A 22,117-nucleotide genomic window follows, 5' to 3' on the forward strand; every position below is an offset into this window, starting at 1 on the left:
TAATTACTAACTAATCTTATCTTAAAGGCATTATTATAAACAGTGCAAGAAGCTATGAAAGTGAGGAGGAGAAGGAAACAAATTATGAGGGTACAATCTCAAAGGAATTGTCATAAACTTTATGGCATAAAGACTGTGTTCTTATAAGAAAGAGACAATGTCAAAATATGAAGAAACCTCTAGCCAGCCTCCAATCTGCAGACCATATCGAACAATCCAGAAGTTAAAGAATAAACTACACTATCACGTCTTATATACCAACATGTTATCTTCAATAATGACATGCTGCCTTCAGTAACAGATTATGAAACATTACTCAAGACTTTACAACAAGGTAAGCCTACCTCACCTTTCACAGTACTTGGCTTACTCCCATCAAATGTGTCACCACATCACTAGATTTTGGAGGCTCTACAGAAACTAGCCTCCACCCCATATTTTAACCTTAGAACAGGGATATGAATCATGCAGCTCTCCATACGTTGTTGGTCTGTGAGTTACAGCCAACAGTGAAGAATGCTGGAGAGTTGTAGCATGACTATGGGTGCATCTGCAAGGTAGAATTAATACAGTTTGACACCACTTTAATTGTAATGGCTCAATATTATGAAATCATGGGAACTGGAGTTAGATGAGGCACAAGCACTTTTTGGCAAAGAAGGCTAAAGAGTGTATAAAACTACAGAATGCATTCATTCTACACTGTAGATGCAACTAATGACTTGAGGGCCACATAACTTCCATTCCTGACTTAAAAGCAAGTGCACGAAGAAGACATGATTTGTTATCAGATACACAACTGACTATACAACACTTAGGAATCCCCTAGTGTGTTGCATAGGAGCAAAATAATCCTATTCTTTGTCCACTATGGCTTTAAAGTATAAAACTGAATATGAGTTTATTGGCATTTACATAGTATTTTTGTGGTTGTACAAACTGTACTGTCTGTTGGTTACTATAAAACTATTATGTCCTACTTCTCCAATCCAGGACAGAACTAAATTTGTAAGACCTCATAGTTAATATATCATAGCTAAGCCTCTCACTTTTCAAAAACATAAATGAAAGCTTCTTTGCCAGCTTGGTCAACTCTGATGATGGACACTAACCCCTTCTCCCTAATAGTTTCTTACTCTTTATAACAATGACCAAAGTGCTTAAAACAGAATAATTCCCAAACTCCACAATTCCAACCAAACCTGTCTACAAACATCAGGTCACATTAAATTATATTCAACCTTACCTGTTTCAGATTGTCAGCCAGGAAAACAAAATATGCACAGCAGAATCCCAGCTGAGTAAGAATCAAGAAAAATCCCACTAGGTACCTCAAAATAAAATAAAAAATACAGATTAGGATAATAAAGAATGACAACAAACAAACTGACTTGTGAAAAATATTCCAATTCAGGCTTCAAAAATATTGCGGGAATAATCACATTCATTAAAAGTAAGAACAAACAATTCCTACCATCATAGTTACAGATCTTTGCCTGAATTAAAACTTGTGCACCAACTGCACCCTTTCCTTGAGAAGCCAGATCTGGCCATGGTGGTACATGACTTAGTTACATCCCATCTGGATTACTGTAAAACGTGCTACATGGGGTTGTCTCTGAAGAGGGCTTGGAAACTTCAGCTGGTCCAAAGAGCTGCAGCCAGGTTGCTCACTGGGGATGGCCACAGGGAGCAGACAACCCCCCTGTTGCAGCAGCTCCACTGGCTTCAGGTCTGTTTCCAGGCACAATTCAAGGTGCTGGTTATGCCCTTTAAAGCCATAGACAGTTCTGGTCCAGGCTGTTTGGCTGACTGTATCCACTTGTACAAACCTGCCCAGACCCCGAGATCTTCAGGAGATCCTCTCCCACCCACATCTCAAGTCGAATTGTTGGGAACGAGAGAGAGGGCCTTTTCGGTGGCTGCCCCTCAACTCTAACTCCCTGCCCAGGGAAGCCAGAATAGCCCCCTTCCTGTTGTCCTTCCGGTGGCAGGCTAAAACCTTTCTATTCAGGAAGGTTTTAAAAAATGAAAGTGTTTAAAATTTAGTCAGGAAGTGATGTGGTCTTTTACTTTGAATATGTTTTGATGGATTTTAACTGAGTTTTTAGTGCTGTCTGTTTAATTTTGTTTCAATGGTTGCATATTTGTATATTTTGAATTGTATACTAATACTTTTATGTCAAGCCGCTTTGAGTCCCCTTCGGGGAGATAAAGTGGGGTATAAATAAACATGATCATGATGATGATGATGATAATAAATGCTGACAAAATGAGAAAAAAGATTAGAATGCAAGAGGAGGAAAAATAGTAAATAAAACTAAACGAAGAGTTTACTTTGAGTCTTCATAATGCCACTGATGGTGATAGCAAGGTTAATTTTTCTACACCATCAATGTTATTCCACAGTGTAATTCAGTACAGATTTTTCTGATTGTTTATTATCTTTAGTTTATTATTTGCCCCCTTAAGTGCCTAACTGTTAGAAACAAAACCTTAACCAAAACAGCAACTGTAAATCAAAACAAATTAATTTTCTTCCAAAAAGGCAACACCCCTGTTGCAATGACCTAATTAGCTTTCCAAACCTCATCTAAATAAAACCTTATTGACTTGTGAGTGCCTAGGCAATGATAGAAGTCCAAGAGAGTCTTCCTTGGAAAAGAATCCCACAGCCTAGGAGCAGCCCATGAGATGCCCTCTGAGAAGGGTTGGGAGGTTTTTATATCAGGCCTTGGGGGTAGCAGTGTCACAGAATCCCAGTAACACCTACCTGTTTTGTAGGAACCCACTCACCCTGCACCTGTTTTGTAGGAACCCACTCATCCTGCACAACTGTAGGATTCCACTTTAAGCGCCATGGCTGTGTCCTATGGAATCCTTTATAATCAGGTTTATAATATGCTTGGCAGCACTAGAGCAACTCTCTGGATGGGAATGCTAAGGGTCCCCGGCTACATCACAAATCCCAGGATATGATAGGATCTCTATAATTATGTGCAGTGACTAGGAAAGCTAATAGTTACCTCATAAATAATAATGAAAATGTTGAAGGAATCTAATATCAAGAAGACAACTTTAGTTATTGCCAAGCTAATTACTACAAAACCTTCCAAAGACTTTTTTACATTTGAGAAAGCTGATTTAAATGCAGGAACTTAACTGAATAATTTGTCATTTTCCTAAAACTGATTTGTAGCAGATATGGAAGTTTGAGCGCAATTAAGTCTCCAAAAACAAGAATTCAGATCCTGTTCAACCACAGAAACTCACAGGGTGAATTTTGGCCAAGTCACACTTTTTCAGCTCAAGATGAAAGCAATGGGATATCTTCTCTGAATAGATTTTGTGAAGACAACTTGTGATAGGGTTGCGTAAGTTAGTCTCTACTATGGAAGGTGAACAACTAAACAAAAACCCCACCTCCATTCCAGTTATGATGCTGAAGACTGCCCAGATCATGATAACAGGACTTGTGAGGCTATCTAATGAGGAGTATTTTTCCTCATAAGTATTTTTCCCAATGTGCCAGGGACCAAAGACTTCAATTTTTATTTGGCTCCTGGAAACTCACCAGGGACCAAGACCCAATGGCTTGGAAATCAGCACTGGTACAGGGACCACCACTATGAGTTGCACTGACCAACAATCCAAACATATCCACACTCCTGCAATATAAGTATAAGGTAAGTACCTTCCCCAGATGGAATGATTCCGAAGCCACACACTGGGTGCTTCTTCCAGCCCATGCATCACAGCATCACCATAATCAACAAATGGCTTCTGATGTCTATTAAGAAAAAGAAGCGGAAGAGGAGAGACATAGTTAATTTCCATGAATCATAGAATCATAGAATAGTAGAGTTGGAAGAGACCTCATGGGCCATCCAGTCCAACCCCCTGCCAAGAAGCAGGAAATCGCATTCAAAGCACCCCCAACAGATGGCCATCCAGCCTCTGTTTAAAAGCTTCCAAAGAAGGAGCCTCCACCACAGTCCGGGGGAGAGAGTTCCAATGCCGAACAGCAGCATGAAGTACTGACATATGTAAAGGGAGGGCAAACCATTAGAATTTACAGACATTTCAGACTGGTACAACATACCAAAACTACAGTCTTCATTCTCTTAAAAGATGAGTTAGAGAACAGCACGCTTTGGAAATGTACACCATTCCCTTTGTGTAACGTGAGACCAGAATGTACCACAATATTGTTGGCTAAGTTGGTGATTACCAAAGTCTATTGAATTTCAACTCCCAAAAGCCTCAGCTGCTTTGGCCAATGATCAGGGATGCTGGAAACTGAAGTCCAAAACACCTGGGAGAGAAGGGCTTGGGAAACACTGGGCTATACCATTGTACAACTGTTGTTTGTTTATAGCCATGGAAAATCATTAATATCAGAAACTTCTTCATACAAAGCCAAGCATGTGAGAGCTTGATACATCATGGAGCAGTCCTGTACATGTCAGAAGTGGGAATCAGATTTATTCCGACTTTGCTGAATTCCCTTCCATGCATTAAACACTGGCTATACCTGATTTTTCAGTAAGATTTATTAAGTTAACAGAGGGGAATAGGTTCTTATGTCCACACATCTTATCTCATATCTTATTTTATACCAAGCAGTTAAATTTATGTTCCATTTGAGGCTGGCACTGAAAAGGAAAATAAATCCGAGAAACACCAACAATTGAGATTTCTTCTTACTTGTTGCAGAAATGGTGAGCACACTTAACTAGGATATCCATGCAGTGCAGTGCAATTATTCCGATCACAAGCAAGCTGATGGGGCCCATCTGAGCAGCAAAATAAGGAGAAACAGAATTAAGAGCACACTCTTGTGGCTGAAGAAATAAAAGCATAATGTATTTCACCAAAATCAAAGAATATTTTTCAACCAAAATCTAAAAAAGGCTATCATGTAGCAGAAAGAAAAGAACCCTACATTCCAAGAGCTAATACAATTACTTGACTTTAGTATCTCATGACTGACTATATACCTCACAATTATTGATCAAATAATCAAAATAATACAGCAAGCATTTGTATAACTCTTCAAAACATTTTACTCATATGATCTTGAAACCTCTCCTATTCCTGTAAAGTGAAAATTATTTTCCACGTATAGTAGAAGGGATGGATGAAATTTGACCTGAGGACGTCCTAATTTGTTGTTTTTAGATGCTATTTTGCAATAGTGATAATTACAGAATTACATAATTGGTGGGACAACACGCAAAATATTCCACAAACCTTAACACTATAAGCACTTGAGGGCTTAGCTCTTGTGCAAATAACTTTATTTCTTACTGTTCCTTCAATAATCCACTGATGGGTTTACTTCTGTAGTTCTGCATCCTTTACCCAGAAAGGAAGACCATTTTTAAGCAATGGTTCTAGAAAGAAGCCGTCAACTCTCACTCCCTGCTGGACAAAGAAGTCCTTTCACATGAAGGACAGTCCTTTCCAATAATTCACTGGCAAGCCATTGGCAACAAAAAACACTCAGTAAATGAAGGATTACGTAGGAGAGCTCCTTCCTAAGATTACACGTAGGAAAAGGGAATATGGAGATTTGGCTGAAAGGGTGTCTTTACCTTGGACTCCTGCTTCAAAAGCTACATACACAAAGCTCAAATGTATGTCCTTGCACATAAACAGAACTTTTGCTTCCAAAGAAGCACTCAAATGTTCCAACCTCCAACACTGTATGTGTGAACATTTTATTTAAACATATTTCAAGGAAAACTTTTATCTGCCTTTTTAAGTTTAATTACTGCCTCATATTTATATCTCTTGAGTCTAAAAACTTCCCTATTTGCTTTAGAAATTGACTGTTGCTTGTCTTTGACTATGGGCTTGTTAGTTTGTTTGCTGGAAACTCTCTTTCCACAAAAGATGAAAGACCCATTTTAGCGACATGAACATGAGATAACCTCATGGCACTTTTATAAATTCCTCAGTAAAAATTGTTGAAGTTTTCATTGATTAGAACTTACTTTATGTGATAAGTAGCTCAGGATAATACTTCACACATTTGATAAAGAAGGCTGAAGTCTGCTCATGCCAGTATAATGCATTTGCAAGTCTTGGAAGATGTCACAGTCCTTGTTGTTTACTACTAGCAGTTTTGGAGTTTCAGCTATCTGAGCTTTCCTCTCTATTTAATAAACTGTCCTAATTTTTTTAGTTCTTAGTGTACATGCTTTACTTTATTAGTTTCACTTTCATCTGCCCCCCTTTTCAATCCTTGTTAGTATCTCCCTCTTTTAAACTGGGCCCTTCCTCAACTGTGGATTGTGTGTGGTTTTCCTTTCTCAAAGCGACTTCCTCCTGACTCTCTTATTCACTCTCAAAGTTCAATTTCCCACAGTTAACTAGCAACTCTGTTTGGTTTTAGTCTGCCTTCTCCCTGGTAGTTGATTTTAATTTGTTCCTATTTCCACCGTCTCCTCATTGCTTTGCAGTTTAAATGCAAGGCAACACATAGACAGCAGAAAAAACAAAAAATATATAAGTTGGGAAATTACAAATACCTGTATATTCCTAGGCTGTAAACTGTTACCCTGGATGACTATGCCTTGTAGTTCACTTAATTTAGTAAAATGCAATATTATTCCTTCTTCCCAAGTATGGACATTTTGGCCTCCTTTGGTATCTGTTTTTTTGTATCTTTGAAGTAATTTCTAAAATCAGATCTTAAGTTTTAAAGTTGGATTTTTGACATGCTCTTCCTCTTTGTTTTTGGTTTAATCTTCTCCGATTTAACCTCCCTTTGTTGCTGAATTCAGATGCCCATCTGATTTCCTCTATGCTTCATTTTGGCTATGTTTCCTTTTCATTACACTCCTTCCATGGACTTGTATTCTCTTATTATATCCAATATAAGTTACATTCCCCATTTTAAATATCTTTTTGTTTTTCTGGAGCTTAATTTTCCTTGTTTTAACATGATTTCTGCTGTTACTCTTCTCTTCCACTTTAGGGTTCTTGAGTCCAGTTTGAAAGTGCCAACATTGAGAACAATGAAGAATAAGCACAAAAAGAGACCTATAACTGGAAACCATATCCACAGTTCTACTTTCCCACGCCTGGGGGGGGGGGTATCTCTCTAGTCCAGGCCTACACAACCTGTTGCCCTCCAGCTTTTTGGGCTCCCAGCTCCCAGAAGCCCTAGCTAGCTCGTCCAACAGTCAGGAATTCTGAGACCTGAAGTTCAAAACACCTGGAGGGCCATAGGTTGTGCAAGCCTGATCTAGACATTTTTAGGCCCTTCATGTGATTCTATGGTATGCTTTCTCTAGAAGTTATCATAGTCATACTGGAGATGTAGCAAGTTCCTTGAGAGGATACCTTGCTAGGAATCTCTAGGTCCTCCAGAGCAACTCTAGTGTATACTGGGACCAGAAGTCAGTCATTTGGTTCTATCTGTGATTCAGGCAAATGTAGTCAAAGCAGGAACATAGCCTCTATAGGTATGTGAACTTAAAGTATTTTGATCTATTTCAGTTTAGTTGGAGATCATGAGCACCTGACCTTAAGTAACTGCATGTTTGGGAATATTCTAATGCCCATGTGTCACAGAGTACATAGCCAGAAGAAGGAAGTGTACATTATTTCCACAAACTTAAGAAAAGTTGTTGTTGGATTTTTGTTTTTGTCATTATGCCTTATATACTGGATCACCTAGGGAACTGCTCCATGTAACAAACACAGAGGAAGATTAAGCAGTATAATTTCCACATGTGGTTCTTGGATGCACACAAGATCATCTGGGCAATTGTTTCATAAAGCGTATTAGATTATGTAGATAATTATTTCTATTCAGGTTGAACGAGAGTGATGTTGCATAACATACAAAGAGATACTTTCCTGCTCTTAAAAGGCCTTATTAGAAGGAAGGAGAGGAGACTAAAAACAATTCTGGCTTAGATGTTTTTGATGTCTGTTTAAATTAGTAAGAAATGCAAGACAATGTCAGCAACCCCTTATTACTGAAAGGACAGTAATCATAAGATGGGCTTTCTCTGTTCTGCTTTCATCCTTAATTGAAATGGGATATTTGAATAACACTAAAAGCATTCAAGAATAACTATCAGCATTGCAGTTCTCAGTAATAGGAAACAAAATTACGTGCATGGTTTCCTTTTCCTTCCCTGTTTGTCTGTGGTTGTTTCGCTATACCCCTGCCTCAGCAAGAGGATATTGAAACACACACAAAGATGCAAAAAAGATTCAGCAGTATCTCAGTATGCCTGGTCTGAAGCAACTGGTCTAAAGTTGGATGACTGGAGAGAAGTGGCCCATATTTTTTAATTGGGAATATTAAGCAATTATTCTGTAGATATCTGTTTATCAAAAGCTAAACAAGCAGCCTACCAGCAATCAGACAGCAACAGTTTGTCAATTTGATAGATCAGCTAGGATTACAAAGCACATCTCAGGCAAGAAAAAGCTTATTTCCCAAGCATGAAATTCTTAAGCCAGTGAGCAAAAATTTCATTTGTTAAATAAGGAAGATGTTACAGGTATAATTATACATATGGGACAAGCTTGCCTCTTATAGAAAGTTATCAAAAGTGTCCATCCAACCCAGCAATTGAAAATAAACAGGAAGGCAGAAGGCTTACCACAATGCCAGCATTTCTGATGGCCAACGGAAGCCCCAGCAAACCTGTTCCAATGTTCCCTTTCAACAAGTGTATTAGGGTTTGAAGCCATCTATGAAAACAAAGAGATTAGATCTCAAAACAGGAGCGGAGAAACTTCAAGATAAGGAGACATGGTATACTTTGTTTTTATTTAGAATCATGAAATCTATCAGCCTAGGAACTAGGAACAAGGCCATGGCTCAGATGGAGACATTCATAAACCAGGGCTGAGGGACTTTTGGACTTCCAGATATTGTTGGACTGCTCGAGGCAGAACTCCCAGAGGTGAGAGGTGATAGAATTTTAATTCAGAAGTACAAGTACCCCACTTCCATATTCTAGACCGCCTTCAGAAGAAGCCTGAAGTACACAACAGTCATTGCATGTTCATTGTATTTTGCATAGCAACAGTCAGATCCTTTATTTGGAAGTGAATAGTTTGGGTATCCAATGACCTATTAAAATTCACTCTCAATAATAAGGGCATTTAGCATGTTGCATAGGTCTATAGCTGCAACAAAGATCTACATTTACATCCAAAATCTGAAAGCCCACATCTCCCTATAGAAGTGCGAGTTTTCAGGGGAGGGCTTTCTCTGCATCCCATCACTTTCCCAGGCTCACCTGGTAAGAAAACTGGCCTTCAGACTTGGCAATCCAAGGTGGAGTAGTGTTCAATTAGATGAGCTTCTAGGGCAATGGTTCTCAACCTGGGGTCCCCAGATGTTTTTGGCCTTTAACTCCCAGAAATCCTAACAGCTGATAAAATGACTGGGATTTCTGGGAGTTGTAGGGCAAAAACATATGGGGACCCCAGGTTGAGAACCACTGTTCTAGGGTATTTTATGTATTTTAACTGGTTTAATATTTCAAATATTTAGCTGAGGGCACTATTTTACTTTTGTATTCCATATTGTCTTAAAGGTTTAATTAATATTGTGAGCTATTTGGATCCCACTCAGTAAATAAATCAGCACAACTAGTGTAACACTTTTGTAGAAAAGGGTGATGAAACTACTTTCCAAATTATTTTATAATATAAGAGTCACAAGAACACAGTGATATGCATCAGAAATTTAATTTTAAAGGAGGGCAGAACTACTATCATTGGAAAGGTGGGCTAAAATCAAACCAATGTTACATTTTGGAGTTTTCATTTCTTTTTGTGATTTCTCTAGCAAAATCTCGGCTTGCTCATTCATTTAATTGTTACATGGAAAGGCTTTCCAATCTGGAACTTTAAAAAAAAACCTAATAAAGAAACTAAGTTCAAAGCAAAACATAGTCATTATTTTAACTGGCTTCAGTACATTAAGTAAGGGCGAAGAGCAAGCTTTTCATATCCAGAGCAGCTTCCCAGAAACAAAGCTGGTGGAAAACACATCTTTGAAAAATGTATGCTTGGAAGTTGTGATTTCCTCAGGGAAGAAGGGGCAAGAGGAATTCAAGTTCTATTTGTAAACGAACAAAACTTCACAATATTCATACTTCCAAGGATCAAAGAAAGTGGCACAGAAGCCTGCCCAAGAACCACAGTGACTACCAGGTGAAGAACTACACCCTAAATCTGCAATTAACTCAGGGAATCTAAGCTAAACAATCCTGTTCAAAGAAGACCCATGGAATCAAAAACAACTTGCCAAGTCAACATTTTTCTTGTGATCTCACTCTCTTCCCTTGTTGAAAGCAATACCCACTCAGGAGACTTCTGATGGAAAAAAAGCACAATCACTTACGTTGTCCCGTTTGCCTCTCCAAACCGCTGGTAGGATGATGAGCCAGAAAAACCACTTAATCCCCCTGGGGGGCTGCTGTCAGGAGTCACCTCTGTAGAGCTGTAGTCATTGTAGTCTTCACTGCGCAGCCTCTTAGTGGACATGGTGGCTATGGGAGAAATGGCATTAGAAATCATCATCCCCGTTAACTCAATGCTCCCTCCTGGTGTAGCTTCTGCTGTGTTCATCGCCTGAGGTTTCTCCAGATAGGACATTGTTGCTCTGCAAGTGTCCTGCTTCTCTTAGTGGAACAGGTTTCTGCCTGGAAGGGTTATATAGTACACCTTTTGACCTAAACACTGAGTTGCAACAGTAGCAAATTACGAGGGAAAAAATCCAGATCAGAGACTTGATTTAGGATCAGCATTAACTATAATTACCGCAGAGTCAAAGTGTAACCCTGCTAAAGTCCAGATACACCTACACTTTCCCCTTGAAGAAAAAAAAGAGATATGTGTTCTTGACTGATTGAGTGATTGCCAAAACCTCAAACAAGATGTAGATTTTAACTACAAAATCCATACCAGGTTTTCCTTGACAATCAAGACAAATGGCACATTCCAAAGGACAGAAAAGGGCTGCAGAAGAAAGCACCCACTTCTTGAACTTCCCACAGATTTGTTCCCTGAGAAATATGAGGACAATTTAAGAAAAACCTGGGTCTATTTGTGTGGTCCAGTTGAAAAAGAGGTATGTGGCTTGGAGTTCAGGAACTGAGAGTTCTGAAAGAGAAATTATACAAAGATCAAAGACCTCTGACTCTTTTCTTCTTCTGCACACATGGACACATGCAAGTACAAAGCAGCTCCCACCTACCAGTAAGGTAACTACAACCAAATCTGCTCCTTATCATTTCTATGTTAAACAGTAATACAGTACCTACTACCACTACTTTCACTGACCTATGATTAAATATTTCTATTTTTAATATGCTACCAAATATATCCTCTCATTGAATCAGAGCTGGAAGAGGTTACAAGAGCCATCTTGGCCATCTCTATTCTGCCACACAGAAACACACAAATATTCCTGACAGATGGCTATCCAACCTCTCTTTGGGTGCTTCCAGACAGGCCCCAAAATATGGATTCTGTTGAGCTTTTAACGGAGGCATCCAAACGAAGCCTTCAGTAAAAGCGAATTAATTCAGGACAAAGCAGATAAACCCTGCTATGTCCCAAATTAATTAGATACTCCATTAAATCCAGGCCTTCCTGAAAGGCCCGGGTCTAATGGGAAATTGGGCCTGTCATCTCATTTCTTCCAGCTTCCAAAACCCCAGAGGAGCAAGCTGGGGCCCACCCTCTTTCCCAAAAATGCCCAAAACAGCCCTAAAAACTTACCAGGCTGCTATCATAGTGTATCAGAGTAGTAGAGTGTCATCTACCTAGAGATGGCACCAAACTCCAAAACTCAGCCCAGAGGTTTCATGTAGATGTTAAAGGGCATGGGAGAAAGAATAGAACCTTGCGGGACCCCACTGGTCAATGGCCCGGGGTCCGAGCAGGAATCTCCCAGCTTCAACAACTGGGAGCAACCCTCCAGGAAGGAGCGGAGCCACTGCAAAGCAATGACTCCACTACCCATTCCAGAGAGCCGTCCCAGAAGGATACCATGGTTGATGGTATCGAAAGCCACTGAGATGTCCAGGAGAACCAATAGGGTCACACTCCCCTGTTGAGTTTTCTGCAGAGGTCATCCACCAAGGCAACCAAAGCCGTTTCTGTACCGTGACCAGGCCTGAAGCCAGACTGTGATGGGTTCAGTTAGTCGGTCTCAATCAGGAATCCCTGGAGCTGCGAGACAACCACCTGCTCCAGAACCTTGCACAAGAAGGGTTGGTTGGAAATTGGCCGGTAGTTATTTAATACCGAAGGATCAAGGGATGCCTTTTTAAGGATCGGTTTCACTAATGCCTGATTTAGGGCAGATGGAAAATGTCGGAACACAGGCGCCTTAAAGAACCACACACACAATAATCAGTCTTAACAAAAGATTTATTGCAACTCAAAAACAGGCTCAGAGACACTTAACTGCAGAGTCTCTAACCAAAACTCAAAGTTTTTGCCCAAACTGGGCTCAAAAAGAACGGAAAATAATCCAGATTAAAGGGATGGATAATCCGGATTAAAATGCAGTCAATGGAATTGGCAGCAAATAGCGCTGTAACAGACTTCCTGGAAGACAGTGCTGCACATAGAAAGTAAACAAAACCAGTCAAAGTTCAAAAAACAGCAGAACAGAAGGTCCAAACTAACGTCGTCTACAAGGTGTTTACACAAGCCGCAGCCGAGTCGAACCAGGAGCCAGGAACAGGGGAAAGCTGCACTCACAATAGCCAATCCAAAGGTAGTTTTCTGAAGTGGGTAACCGGAGCTGAAGTCAAGTCAATCCAAAGCCAGGAAGGGAGAAAGCTGCATCCACGAAAAGCCAATCCAAACGTCGTTACCGAAGGTCATCAAACAGAGCCGGTCGCCAGTCCAAAAGTCCAGGAAGGGAGAAAAGCACACTCATGATAGTCCAGTCCAAATCCAAGAATCACAGGAACCAGGAACGCCAAGCTGTAGAGCCAGGACCCAAAGCCCAACAGGAAAACCAGGCAGGGACAAACCTACGCCAAAACGACACTTTGCCTTCTGCAAAGGATCCCCATTTCAGACCCTATTTTTAACTTACACAACATTATCTGAAGATGAGCTGGCCTCCACCCCATCTTCATCTCCCACAGCTGTTCCTGTCATCACACGTGAATCCTGGTTATCATCCCTCCAGTTCCTCCATCTCCTATCAAGACTTAGGTTTCCCCATGACCCTAGTGTATCAGCTGTTTGCCAATCCTCCTGTCCCGAGAACCCCACAAACGTATCACTAGAAGTTGGCTCTGCACACATATCCCTTATTTCTTGTACCCTAGTCCAGTCCAATGTGCCCTCCACATTTTCATCACTCTCAGACCCATCATCCCCAGAGAAACCCAAAAATGACTCCTCCTCTGTGGGAGCAGTAAGTATATCCTCTCCCGTTCCTCATCTGATTCCTGCACGCGAGTTCCTCTATTCACATCCATCCCGTCTCCTTCAATCATTGACTCCTCATCACTTGAAAACCCTTCAAACGTGTCATCCTCAGAAGGTGCAATAAGTACCTCCCGGATCCGTTTCCTTTGTTGTTTTTCATCTGGCACCTGCTCAAGATTACCCCTTTTCCTCCTACTAGTACTTCTACTACCATTTGTAATATTGCCAGCAGACTCAACTACAACAGAAACTGTCCCTGATCCAGTGAGGCATTTATAATCCTCATGAACCAATTCACCAACCCCCCACTGGCAAGTTTTATTAGCCAAGAAGGGCAAGAGTCTGAAGCGCATGTAGTCGCTCTCACAGCTCCAAGGATCCCTTCAACGTCATCAGGCTAAACAGCCTGAAATGAATCCATTAAAACCAGACAAGCAGGTGCCTCAGTTACCTCCCCTGGTGCTGCTTGAAGGCTGGTGTCTAAGTCAGACTGTATGCGAGTGATTTTGTCTGTAAAATGATGGGCGAACTCACCACATCAAGTTGTCAGGTGGTCAAGGACAGCCTCCCCATCATGAGGGAACAACTCAGCTGGTCTATTAGATGCAGATATAATGCAGACAGTCGAGAAAGCTTTTCTGGCTACCCGCAATGCTGAGGAGTAGGCCTTAAGGGAGGCTCTAGCCCATGTTCGGTCAGACACATTCTGAATTTTCCATCAGGCACACTCTAGTCCCCGTCTCAACCGCTTCATCAAAGCCAGCTCCTCAGAGAACCAAAGGGCTGAACTGGCTCTGTGTGACAAGGAGGGACGTTCAAGGGCGATGGTGTCCACTGCCCTGGTTATCTCGGTGTAATAGAGACCAAGGCTTCAACAGGATCACCAGCCGTCATAACAGGACAATCTCCAAGAGACATAACAAATCCATCCAGATCCATAAGTCTCCACCCCCGCAGGGGTTTGGGGCTGCGGTTAGTCTAAAACTGATCAGATGAGGGTCAGTCTATGACAATGGAAGAATATTTCACTCCTCCACACTAAGCTCTCCTCTGTCCACAACAAAAAACAGTCCAACGTGTGTCCAGCCTAATGGGTTGCTCCAGAGATTACTTGGGACAAGCCCATGCCTGTCATGGCAACCATAAAGTCCTGGGCTGGACCAAATAAGGTGGACTCTGCATGGATGTTGAAGTCTCCCAGTACCATCAGGCGCTGGGACTCCAACACCAGGCTAGAGATACCTCGGCCAGCTCAGGCAGCGAGACTGCTGTTGTGCGGGATAGTCGGTACACAAGCAGAATCCCCAACCTGTCCCAGTTCCCCAACTTAAACACAGTCAAAACCAGAAGATTTTGGAACGGGGTACCTGATCTGGCAGATGGTTTCCTGATAGACCACCACAACCGCACCTCCCTGCCCCCTAGACCTGGCCTGCTGCTGCACTCTGAAGCTTGGAGGTTACAGCTGAGTAAGATTTACCCCACCCAGCTCGTCCAGCCAGGTCTCGGTAATGCAAGCTAGATCCGCTTTTTCCTCCAGGATCAAATCCTGGATGGCCGCTCTTACCATTTACAGATCTGGCATTTCATAGCAGGACCTTAAGTTCGGAGGGACTGTCATGTAGGCTATTTGGCTTATCTCTCCACAGGGTCACAAGAACTCTCATGCGCTTCTCCCTGGGCTGATGGAGCTGAACACCTCCTCTCCTCCTCCACACAACCTCAATGGTGCCCCCCGGTCCCAGAAACTCTCCCCCCCCCCCAGGGCAGAACAGGCAGGGACAGGGACAAAGGGGTCTAGTCAGCAATCCAGTACTGGAGAGCCAACTAACGCTCTATCAAGGGGGCAATGTACTGGTGTTATAGGGGAAGTCAATGGCAGAGTAGTTGTATAATTACAATCTCTCCTTCACTCATTTCATAGAGTAATATTTCTTAGTCCCTAACCTTAAAAAGGACTCCTGCAGCTTAAAAGAAAATAAGGGAGCCAGCATGGACTCTAGGAGACAAGGGTTTAAATCCCCTTTGAAAATGGAAACCCACTAGGTCATCTTCTCTCAGCTTAAAATGATGGCAATAGTAAAAGCATCTTGTCAAAAAATCCTGTGATGGGCTCATGAAAAGTCAGAGTTGACCTGAAGGCACCTAAAAACAATAATACAGTAGAGTCTCACTTATCCAACACTCACTTATCCAACGTTCTGGATTATCCAACGCATTTTTGTAGTCAATGTTTTCAATATATCATGATATTTTGGTGCTAAATTCGTAAATACAGTAATTACTACATAGCATTAATTTTTCTCTCAAATTTGTTGTATAACATGATGTTTTGGTGCTTAATTTGTAAAATCATAACCTATTTTGATGTTTAATAGGCTTTTTCCTAATCTCTCCTTATTATCCAACATATTCACTTATCCAACATTCTGCCGGCCCGTTTATGTTGGATAAGTGTAATAGTATATGTTGCCATATTCTAAAGGTAATCTATGTGTGGCTTGCTTGTATAAAGTTTACAGAATGTGGAATGGTTGATGCTTAGTAACCATTGGCAGGGTCAAATCCATGGGGCAGCTGAAAACAAGATAAAGGGATGGATTGAATTTGCATTTGGAGGCTGATGTATGTCAGGCAGCAAGTTTATGTTGCAGATGTAAGGCACTGAGATAGAGTTGAGATAGGTAAGTTAGTTACCACTGGCAGTGAATCTGAATTCCAGCAAGGCAGTGCCAACTTGAGGTGACAGAAACGTATATGTAAAACACAATGGAAATAACACACAAAGCCCAATTGAATAAGAGTTGCCTAAAGAATAACAACAAACAAACAAAAGCAGGAGACTTGCATGAGAAAAATTAACATCTCAGAACAAACATAAATAAGAAGTCCAAAACTTAAACGATATGCAAATTTTAGAAAGTGACTTCTATACTGCCTTTGTGGCCAAACTGAGTCAGAAATGTACAGAAGTATCAATTCCAAATCCAGACAGCCCACTGTGATCCTCCCAGAAAGGCCAACATATGTCACCAGTTTGGATGTTGAACTAATACTCTCTAAAGACCAGGGTTAAAATTCCTGCCTGGCCGTGAAAATTATCAGTCTCAGAAAACTCTGCGATAGGATTACCATAAGTCGGAAACAACCTGGGCACAGAAAAACATATTTCCCTTCATTCCACTTATAAAAATGGAGAATATTGGCTAAGGTAGCTAGTTGTGGAAAAGTTCAACAGCAGCTGTAGGGAAGCCAACTGGGTAGGCATGGGGAGGATACTTAGGAAATTATTCCAACAGGGTACAAGTGGATTGCGGACAAATGCTGCACTAAAGCAGAATATATCAGAAAACAACACAACTCTGCCTTATGTGGCAGGAATTTGAGTTTGTTGTACGATATCATTTCCACTGCTGGCAACATCACATTTTCTAAAATTGTGCTTTTGGACAAGATGTGATTTCTATTAGGTTCTGGGGAGGAGACTGAATGTCTAAAATGAAGAGATGGTGATAAGAGGAGGGACATTTGGTATTAACAAACTTACAGGTCAAGTAGGATCACAATGAACAACTAATCTGAGAACAACTAATCTCCCAATAGACATGACACTGAATGTTTGTGCATGCAGCAGGGAGAGACCCAATCTGATTTAGAATGTGGAGCAATAAGTCTCTCAAGACTGACACAGAACAAAACAAACTTGTGTGCCCTAAAATAAATAACATGGTTTGAAAATAACCCAGGATAATTCCAAGACAGGTTCTTGTGTAGACTGGATCTCTCAAGTACCAATAGAATGCTGCTTATTAGAAAGTTATAATTTTAAAAATATAATACATTTATTGAGCAAATTTAATTTAGTAAATTTAATAAAATAATAAAATTAAAAATGTGCTCCTGCTATAATTCCAACTGCCAATCCCTCAAGCGTAGTTAGAAGATGATCCAGTGTCACTGTGATTTTTTTTTCTGTTAAAATCCAAGAATTTACCAGTCCAAGAGTAATAGCACTCACCTAGTAATAATGAAGTGATCCAAAGACCCTTTGGCCTATGCCAAGAACTTTCATTTTGGCCAACAGGTCTCTTGAGATCACCACCCCATCCCCCAATCTCTTTTGTTAGAAGAACAAAGCAAACACAAAATAGAGTTCAAGAGCAAAATAATTATTTTACACACAAAGAAGAGTCTTTTATAGTATATCATAATAAGACACCTGAGATGCCAACAGATTCAGTCTGCGGTTCCTATTGAAAAGTAGGGCTTCTTTGACATGTTGGGCAGTGAATACGAAATAAGGAATATTCCATGATATTGTAAGAAAATAGTGGTTCTATTCAGATATAGTTCAGATGAGCCACCATAATTTGGAGGGAATCACTATGAACACAGGATGATAGGGGAATAGAGTGCACAATCACAAAGTACCGGTACTCTTCACTTGCTTTCAAATGGGCACAGCAACAAGGGTTGGCTACTGCATCTGGTGCTGTTTTTGGCCCCATACCTGTAAAGATGGGTATCAAGATATATTTAGCGTACTAGAAGTGGCATGGTATTTCTGGTACAGTTTTTCCTGTTTGAAGAGATTTTTCCTGGATGTTTTGTAGGTCAAATTAACCAAAACGGATGCATTTTTCCAGAGACCTGGGCAATTTTCAGATTGTCATTTGTCCAGGTTTTCTTTTAAAAAGCAGGGTCTATCCTTGAGGGCTGGAGCTCACGGATAAGGGGGTCCAGCTACTTTCCCAACCACTGCTTTGTATGCTCTTGAGTGGTGTATCTAATCCAAGTCCCTGAAAACTGACACTACATTCATCAAATCTCTTTACGTATTTCTCGTTCAATTTTTGTAATCATGGAAGTTTAGAATTCCTAGTGGCATGTGGAAGTACCTAAATTTGCTACAAACTCTGACTTACAAGAAAGCAGATGCAAAATAACAATAAAGCTTGAGTCCAAGCACAGCAAGGAATAAAACAAAGGAAAGTCAGGTAAGCAAGAGCAGATATTATAAAGTCATATCTATCTTCATAAATTGGAGCAGCAAAACATATGCATATAACTCCAAATCACACATCTTTGATTGAGTGAAATACTGTACTACCAAACTACCTACAAACATATCATTAATAATCTTCAAGTGAATTCTCCTTTGCAAAAAACTAAACTAGTAGCAGAAGTCACTGTACACTCTGAAACTTATAGGTAAACACTGTACAGACGTATAATTTGATAGTTTTTCCTGATGGGAATGGCAAGGGTTTTCAGGGGAAAGGCCTTTTTAGTCTTCTGTCTAGGAAGGTGTGGTTCATTTTTAATTGATGAAGACAGTCTGTCCAAACACATTAGCTTTCATGAATATATGCAGAAATTTATGCCAAGCTGTTTTAATTTAGGAAATAGTTGCATAATGACCAACATTTAGCTGAATTTCAGAATATTCTGTATAGCTCAAGCGCAGATCAACAGTTGTCCTCTAGGTTTTTTTGATCATCCAGATGTTTCTATATTGTAACTCTCAACAGTCCTAAATAGCATAGGCACTGCCTAGACCAATAGTTCTCAACCTGGGGTCCCCCGATGTTTTGGCCTACAACTCCCAGAAATCCTAGCCAATTTACCAGCTGTTAGGATTTCTGGGAGTTGAAGGCCAAAAACATCTGGGGACCCACTGGTCTAGATGGTCATGAGAAATGCTGGGAATTCTGGGACACCAACTTCTGGAAGGTCAATACGCCTTCAGTATTGGCCTTTATTATGCAAGTTTGTATGCAAGATTAAGTGTGCAGCAAGATGCTTGATTTCAAAATGCAAGCTCTTCTCATATATTTTTGTGGCTATTCTGCAGGCAAGTATTTTTTCATTGTGTTGAGTCTTGCATGTATGTTTCTGCCATATTGAGAGTGACACTGCCTTACTGGGATCAGCAATAATTATCTAATTTCTATCCTTACACCTCACATCTGCAATAGAAGCATGTCACTTGACTTATTCAGTGTCTTCATGTAAACTGACACTACAGACATAAGCAAGGTTTCAATTTCAAGGTTACCATAGCACCCAATTCAAAATTGTTTTATCTTCCTTTGAGCTGTCCCATTAATCTGCCCTACCAACAAATATTAAAAACAGACCAGTATCAGTCATTTCACAGGGGAATCAAATTCAGTCCCAGTGTCCCCAAATAATCTGTAACTATTATACAAAAGGAAGTAGAAATACAATAGATAGATAGATAGATAGATAGATAGATAGATAGATAGATAGATAGATAATTAAGCTGATGATTAATGCAGCTGTTTCTCAGTTTGGGGGACTAAGAAATTCGAGAAAGCACGCCAATGAAAGATTATAATACAGTGATTGTAAAATCACTTACTCTTACCTCGCCTATATATCATAGCCTGGATCAGAAAAGTCAGCAACTACGTTTTGAATATGAGCAATGCAGATAAAGATAGAGCTCTTTAGTCCTCCAGCATGCTGAGGGCATGTGCCTCTCTATGCCTGGAGTTCTTCTCCTTTGAAATGCAGACAGGAAAAGTACACTCCCCACCAAGCATACCTCTGGCTGTTTCTATATTAGAGATTGCAAAAGTAGCAGGAAGAACAAGAGCCTAGTTCCACTACAATCAGCCAGAAAAAATGCTAGAGAAGGTGGATCCTGGAAAAGTACTAGGGGAAGGTTATAAGATTAGATAGAATAAATGTTTGCAAAGCAAGGGGATAATCTGGAGATCAGGGATTTCCCATGTTCTGTCCCTTTTTTATATGAACCTACATGTACACATTGTACCACATTCAAATTAATGTTCAACTCTAAGACACTATTCTCAATATAGTCATTATTATTATTTGGATTTCATGTCTCCAGTTTTGCCTTTAAAGTCAATATCAACATTGTTTTATGGTCCTATACTGTCTGGTCCAATAAAAAATCAGTAGCAACAATGGTTAAAAAAAAGAAAGCACAGCTTTATTGCGTCTCGGATTTATTGCCTCTAAAACATGGTGAAATCTATTGAAGGGTTATTTTTCAAACCCAGAAGGACACAAAGAGCAGTAGTGCTGAGAAGGTAACTGATAGTCTACATGAATGTGATAGTAAGTCAAAATACAAGCAATAGCCTATGTAGTATATAAGCAAGACTGCAGAGCATGGGTTTGGGGAATGGAGAGGCTATGATAGGTTGATCACTTATTGGCCTCTGCTTCTAGCCACCTTTGAAAGTCTTGAATTTTAACTGTGGCATCTTCTGACATTTGTTGCCTGACCACCAACCCAACTACCCCTATTTACTTTCTCCCACTTATTGCATTTTGCTCACTTGGGCCCCTAGCCTGTTCTCTCCTGCATCAAAGTTAAAATAGTATTGTGTAATGCAGACTTCAGTATACAACTATTTTCATTGAAACTGGCAAATAATGACATTACTAAAAACAAAAACAAAAAAAACCCGTATCTAACATAGTCAGATCCAGGTCTTTCTTAGGCCCCGGCAATCTGTACCTCTTTGTCCCCACCACTCATCCCTGCTGGCTTTGATAAGCAAGCAGACACACAAACATTTTTACTCCTCTATCTGCAACCTCCATGTACCTCAGCTAACAAATCTTCCTCCAATGATGTTCCATTTTACACAGTCTGTTCATGACCCCTTCTTCCTTTGAGCTTTGTCTAGTTGGAGGTGTTTTATTTTTGTTTAGCAGTATGGGGCTGGAGAAACACAGAGTTTTGGTACTGGGTTATAACAGTATGTCTGTAAAGCTTGAGATAGGAAACAATAGCATTGTCTGTGGCAGATCTTCCTATAGCTATGAGCAGCTGCCTACAACTGATGAGGAAAGCAGTTGCTGTCTCCAATACCTCTCACTGAGTATGCAGGAACAAGCAAGAGAGAGAGAAGGCAGGGACTGAGAAGGAAAATAAGCCTCCTTCACGAGCTATCCTCGGGATATTAAAAAAGTATAGATCGTGATATGTTTTTATCTAGCTGTGAAAACGGAAATCATAGAAAAACAGAAGCTGAGAGAGAGAGAAATCATAAAATAATATGACCACATGGTTCATATAGTCTAACCCCTGCCATGCAGGAAAAGCACAAAGTACCCTTGACAGATTCAGCCTCTGTTTAAAAGCCTCCAAGGAAGGAGCTTCCACCACACTCCCAGGATGTCAGTTCCACTGACAGTTCCTATAATCAGAAGGTTTTTCTTAATGTTCAGATGGAATATCCTTTCCTATAATTTGAACCAATTGCTCCAAGTTCTAGTATTCAGGGCAGCAGAAAACAAGTCTGTTTCCTCTTCCTTATTACATCCTTTCATATATTTAAACATGGCTATCATGTCTCAACCTTCTCTTCTGCAGGTTAAATATACCCAGCTCTTTAAGATGCTCCTCATAAGGCATGGTCTCCTGACCCTTGATCTTAGTCACCCTTCTCTGGACACCTTACAGCTTGTCAATATTTCTTTTGAACTGTGGTTCCCAGAACTGGACACAGTATTCCAGGTGAGGTCTAACCAAAGCAGAATAGAGAAGCACCATGACTTTTCTCAATCTAGACACTATACTTGTTTTGATGCAGCCCAAAATCCCATTGGCCTTTTTAGCTGCTGCATCACACTGCTGGCTCATGTTCAACTTGTTGTCCATGAAGACCTA

At 40.5% G+C, this 22,117-nt stretch overlaps 1 protein-coding gene across 4 annotated transcripts in view; it reads right to left on the reverse strand.

Moving 5' to 3' along the window:
- The window catches only part of LOC100553431 (proton-coupled amino acid transporter 1), an 83,851-nt gene that overhangs the window by 57,774 nt on the left and 3,960 nt on the right, over nucleotides 1–22,117 (reverse strand). For all 4 annotated transcript variants that reach the window (XM_062970271.1, XM_062970270.1, XM_062970269.1 and 1 more), the window contains exons 2-6: nucleotides 10,388–10,535; nucleotides 8,631–8,721; nucleotides 4,708–4,796; nucleotides 3,695–3,790; nucleotides 1,247–1,331 (exon numbers count right to left, since the gene is read on the reverse strand). In XM_062970271.1, the coding sequence (XP_062826341.1) occupies nucleotides 1,247–1,331; nucleotides 3,695–3,790; nucleotides 4,708–4,796; nucleotides 8,631–8,721; nucleotides 10,388–10,530 (504 nt within the window). In that variant the 5' untranslated portion in view covers nucleotides 10,531–10,535. The remainder of the gene's footprint in view (nucleotides 1–1,246; nucleotides 1,332–3,694; nucleotides 3,791–4,707; nucleotides 4,797–8,630; nucleotides 8,722–10,387; nucleotides 10,536–22,117) is intronic.

This window comes from Anolis carolinensis, chromosome 2 (assembly GCF_035594765.1).
Source record: "Anolis carolinensis isolate JA03-04 chromosome 2, rAnoCar3.1.pri, whole genome shotgun sequence".
NCBI lineage: Eukaryota > Metazoa > Chordata > Lepidosauria > Squamata > Dactyloidae > Anolis > Anolis carolinensis.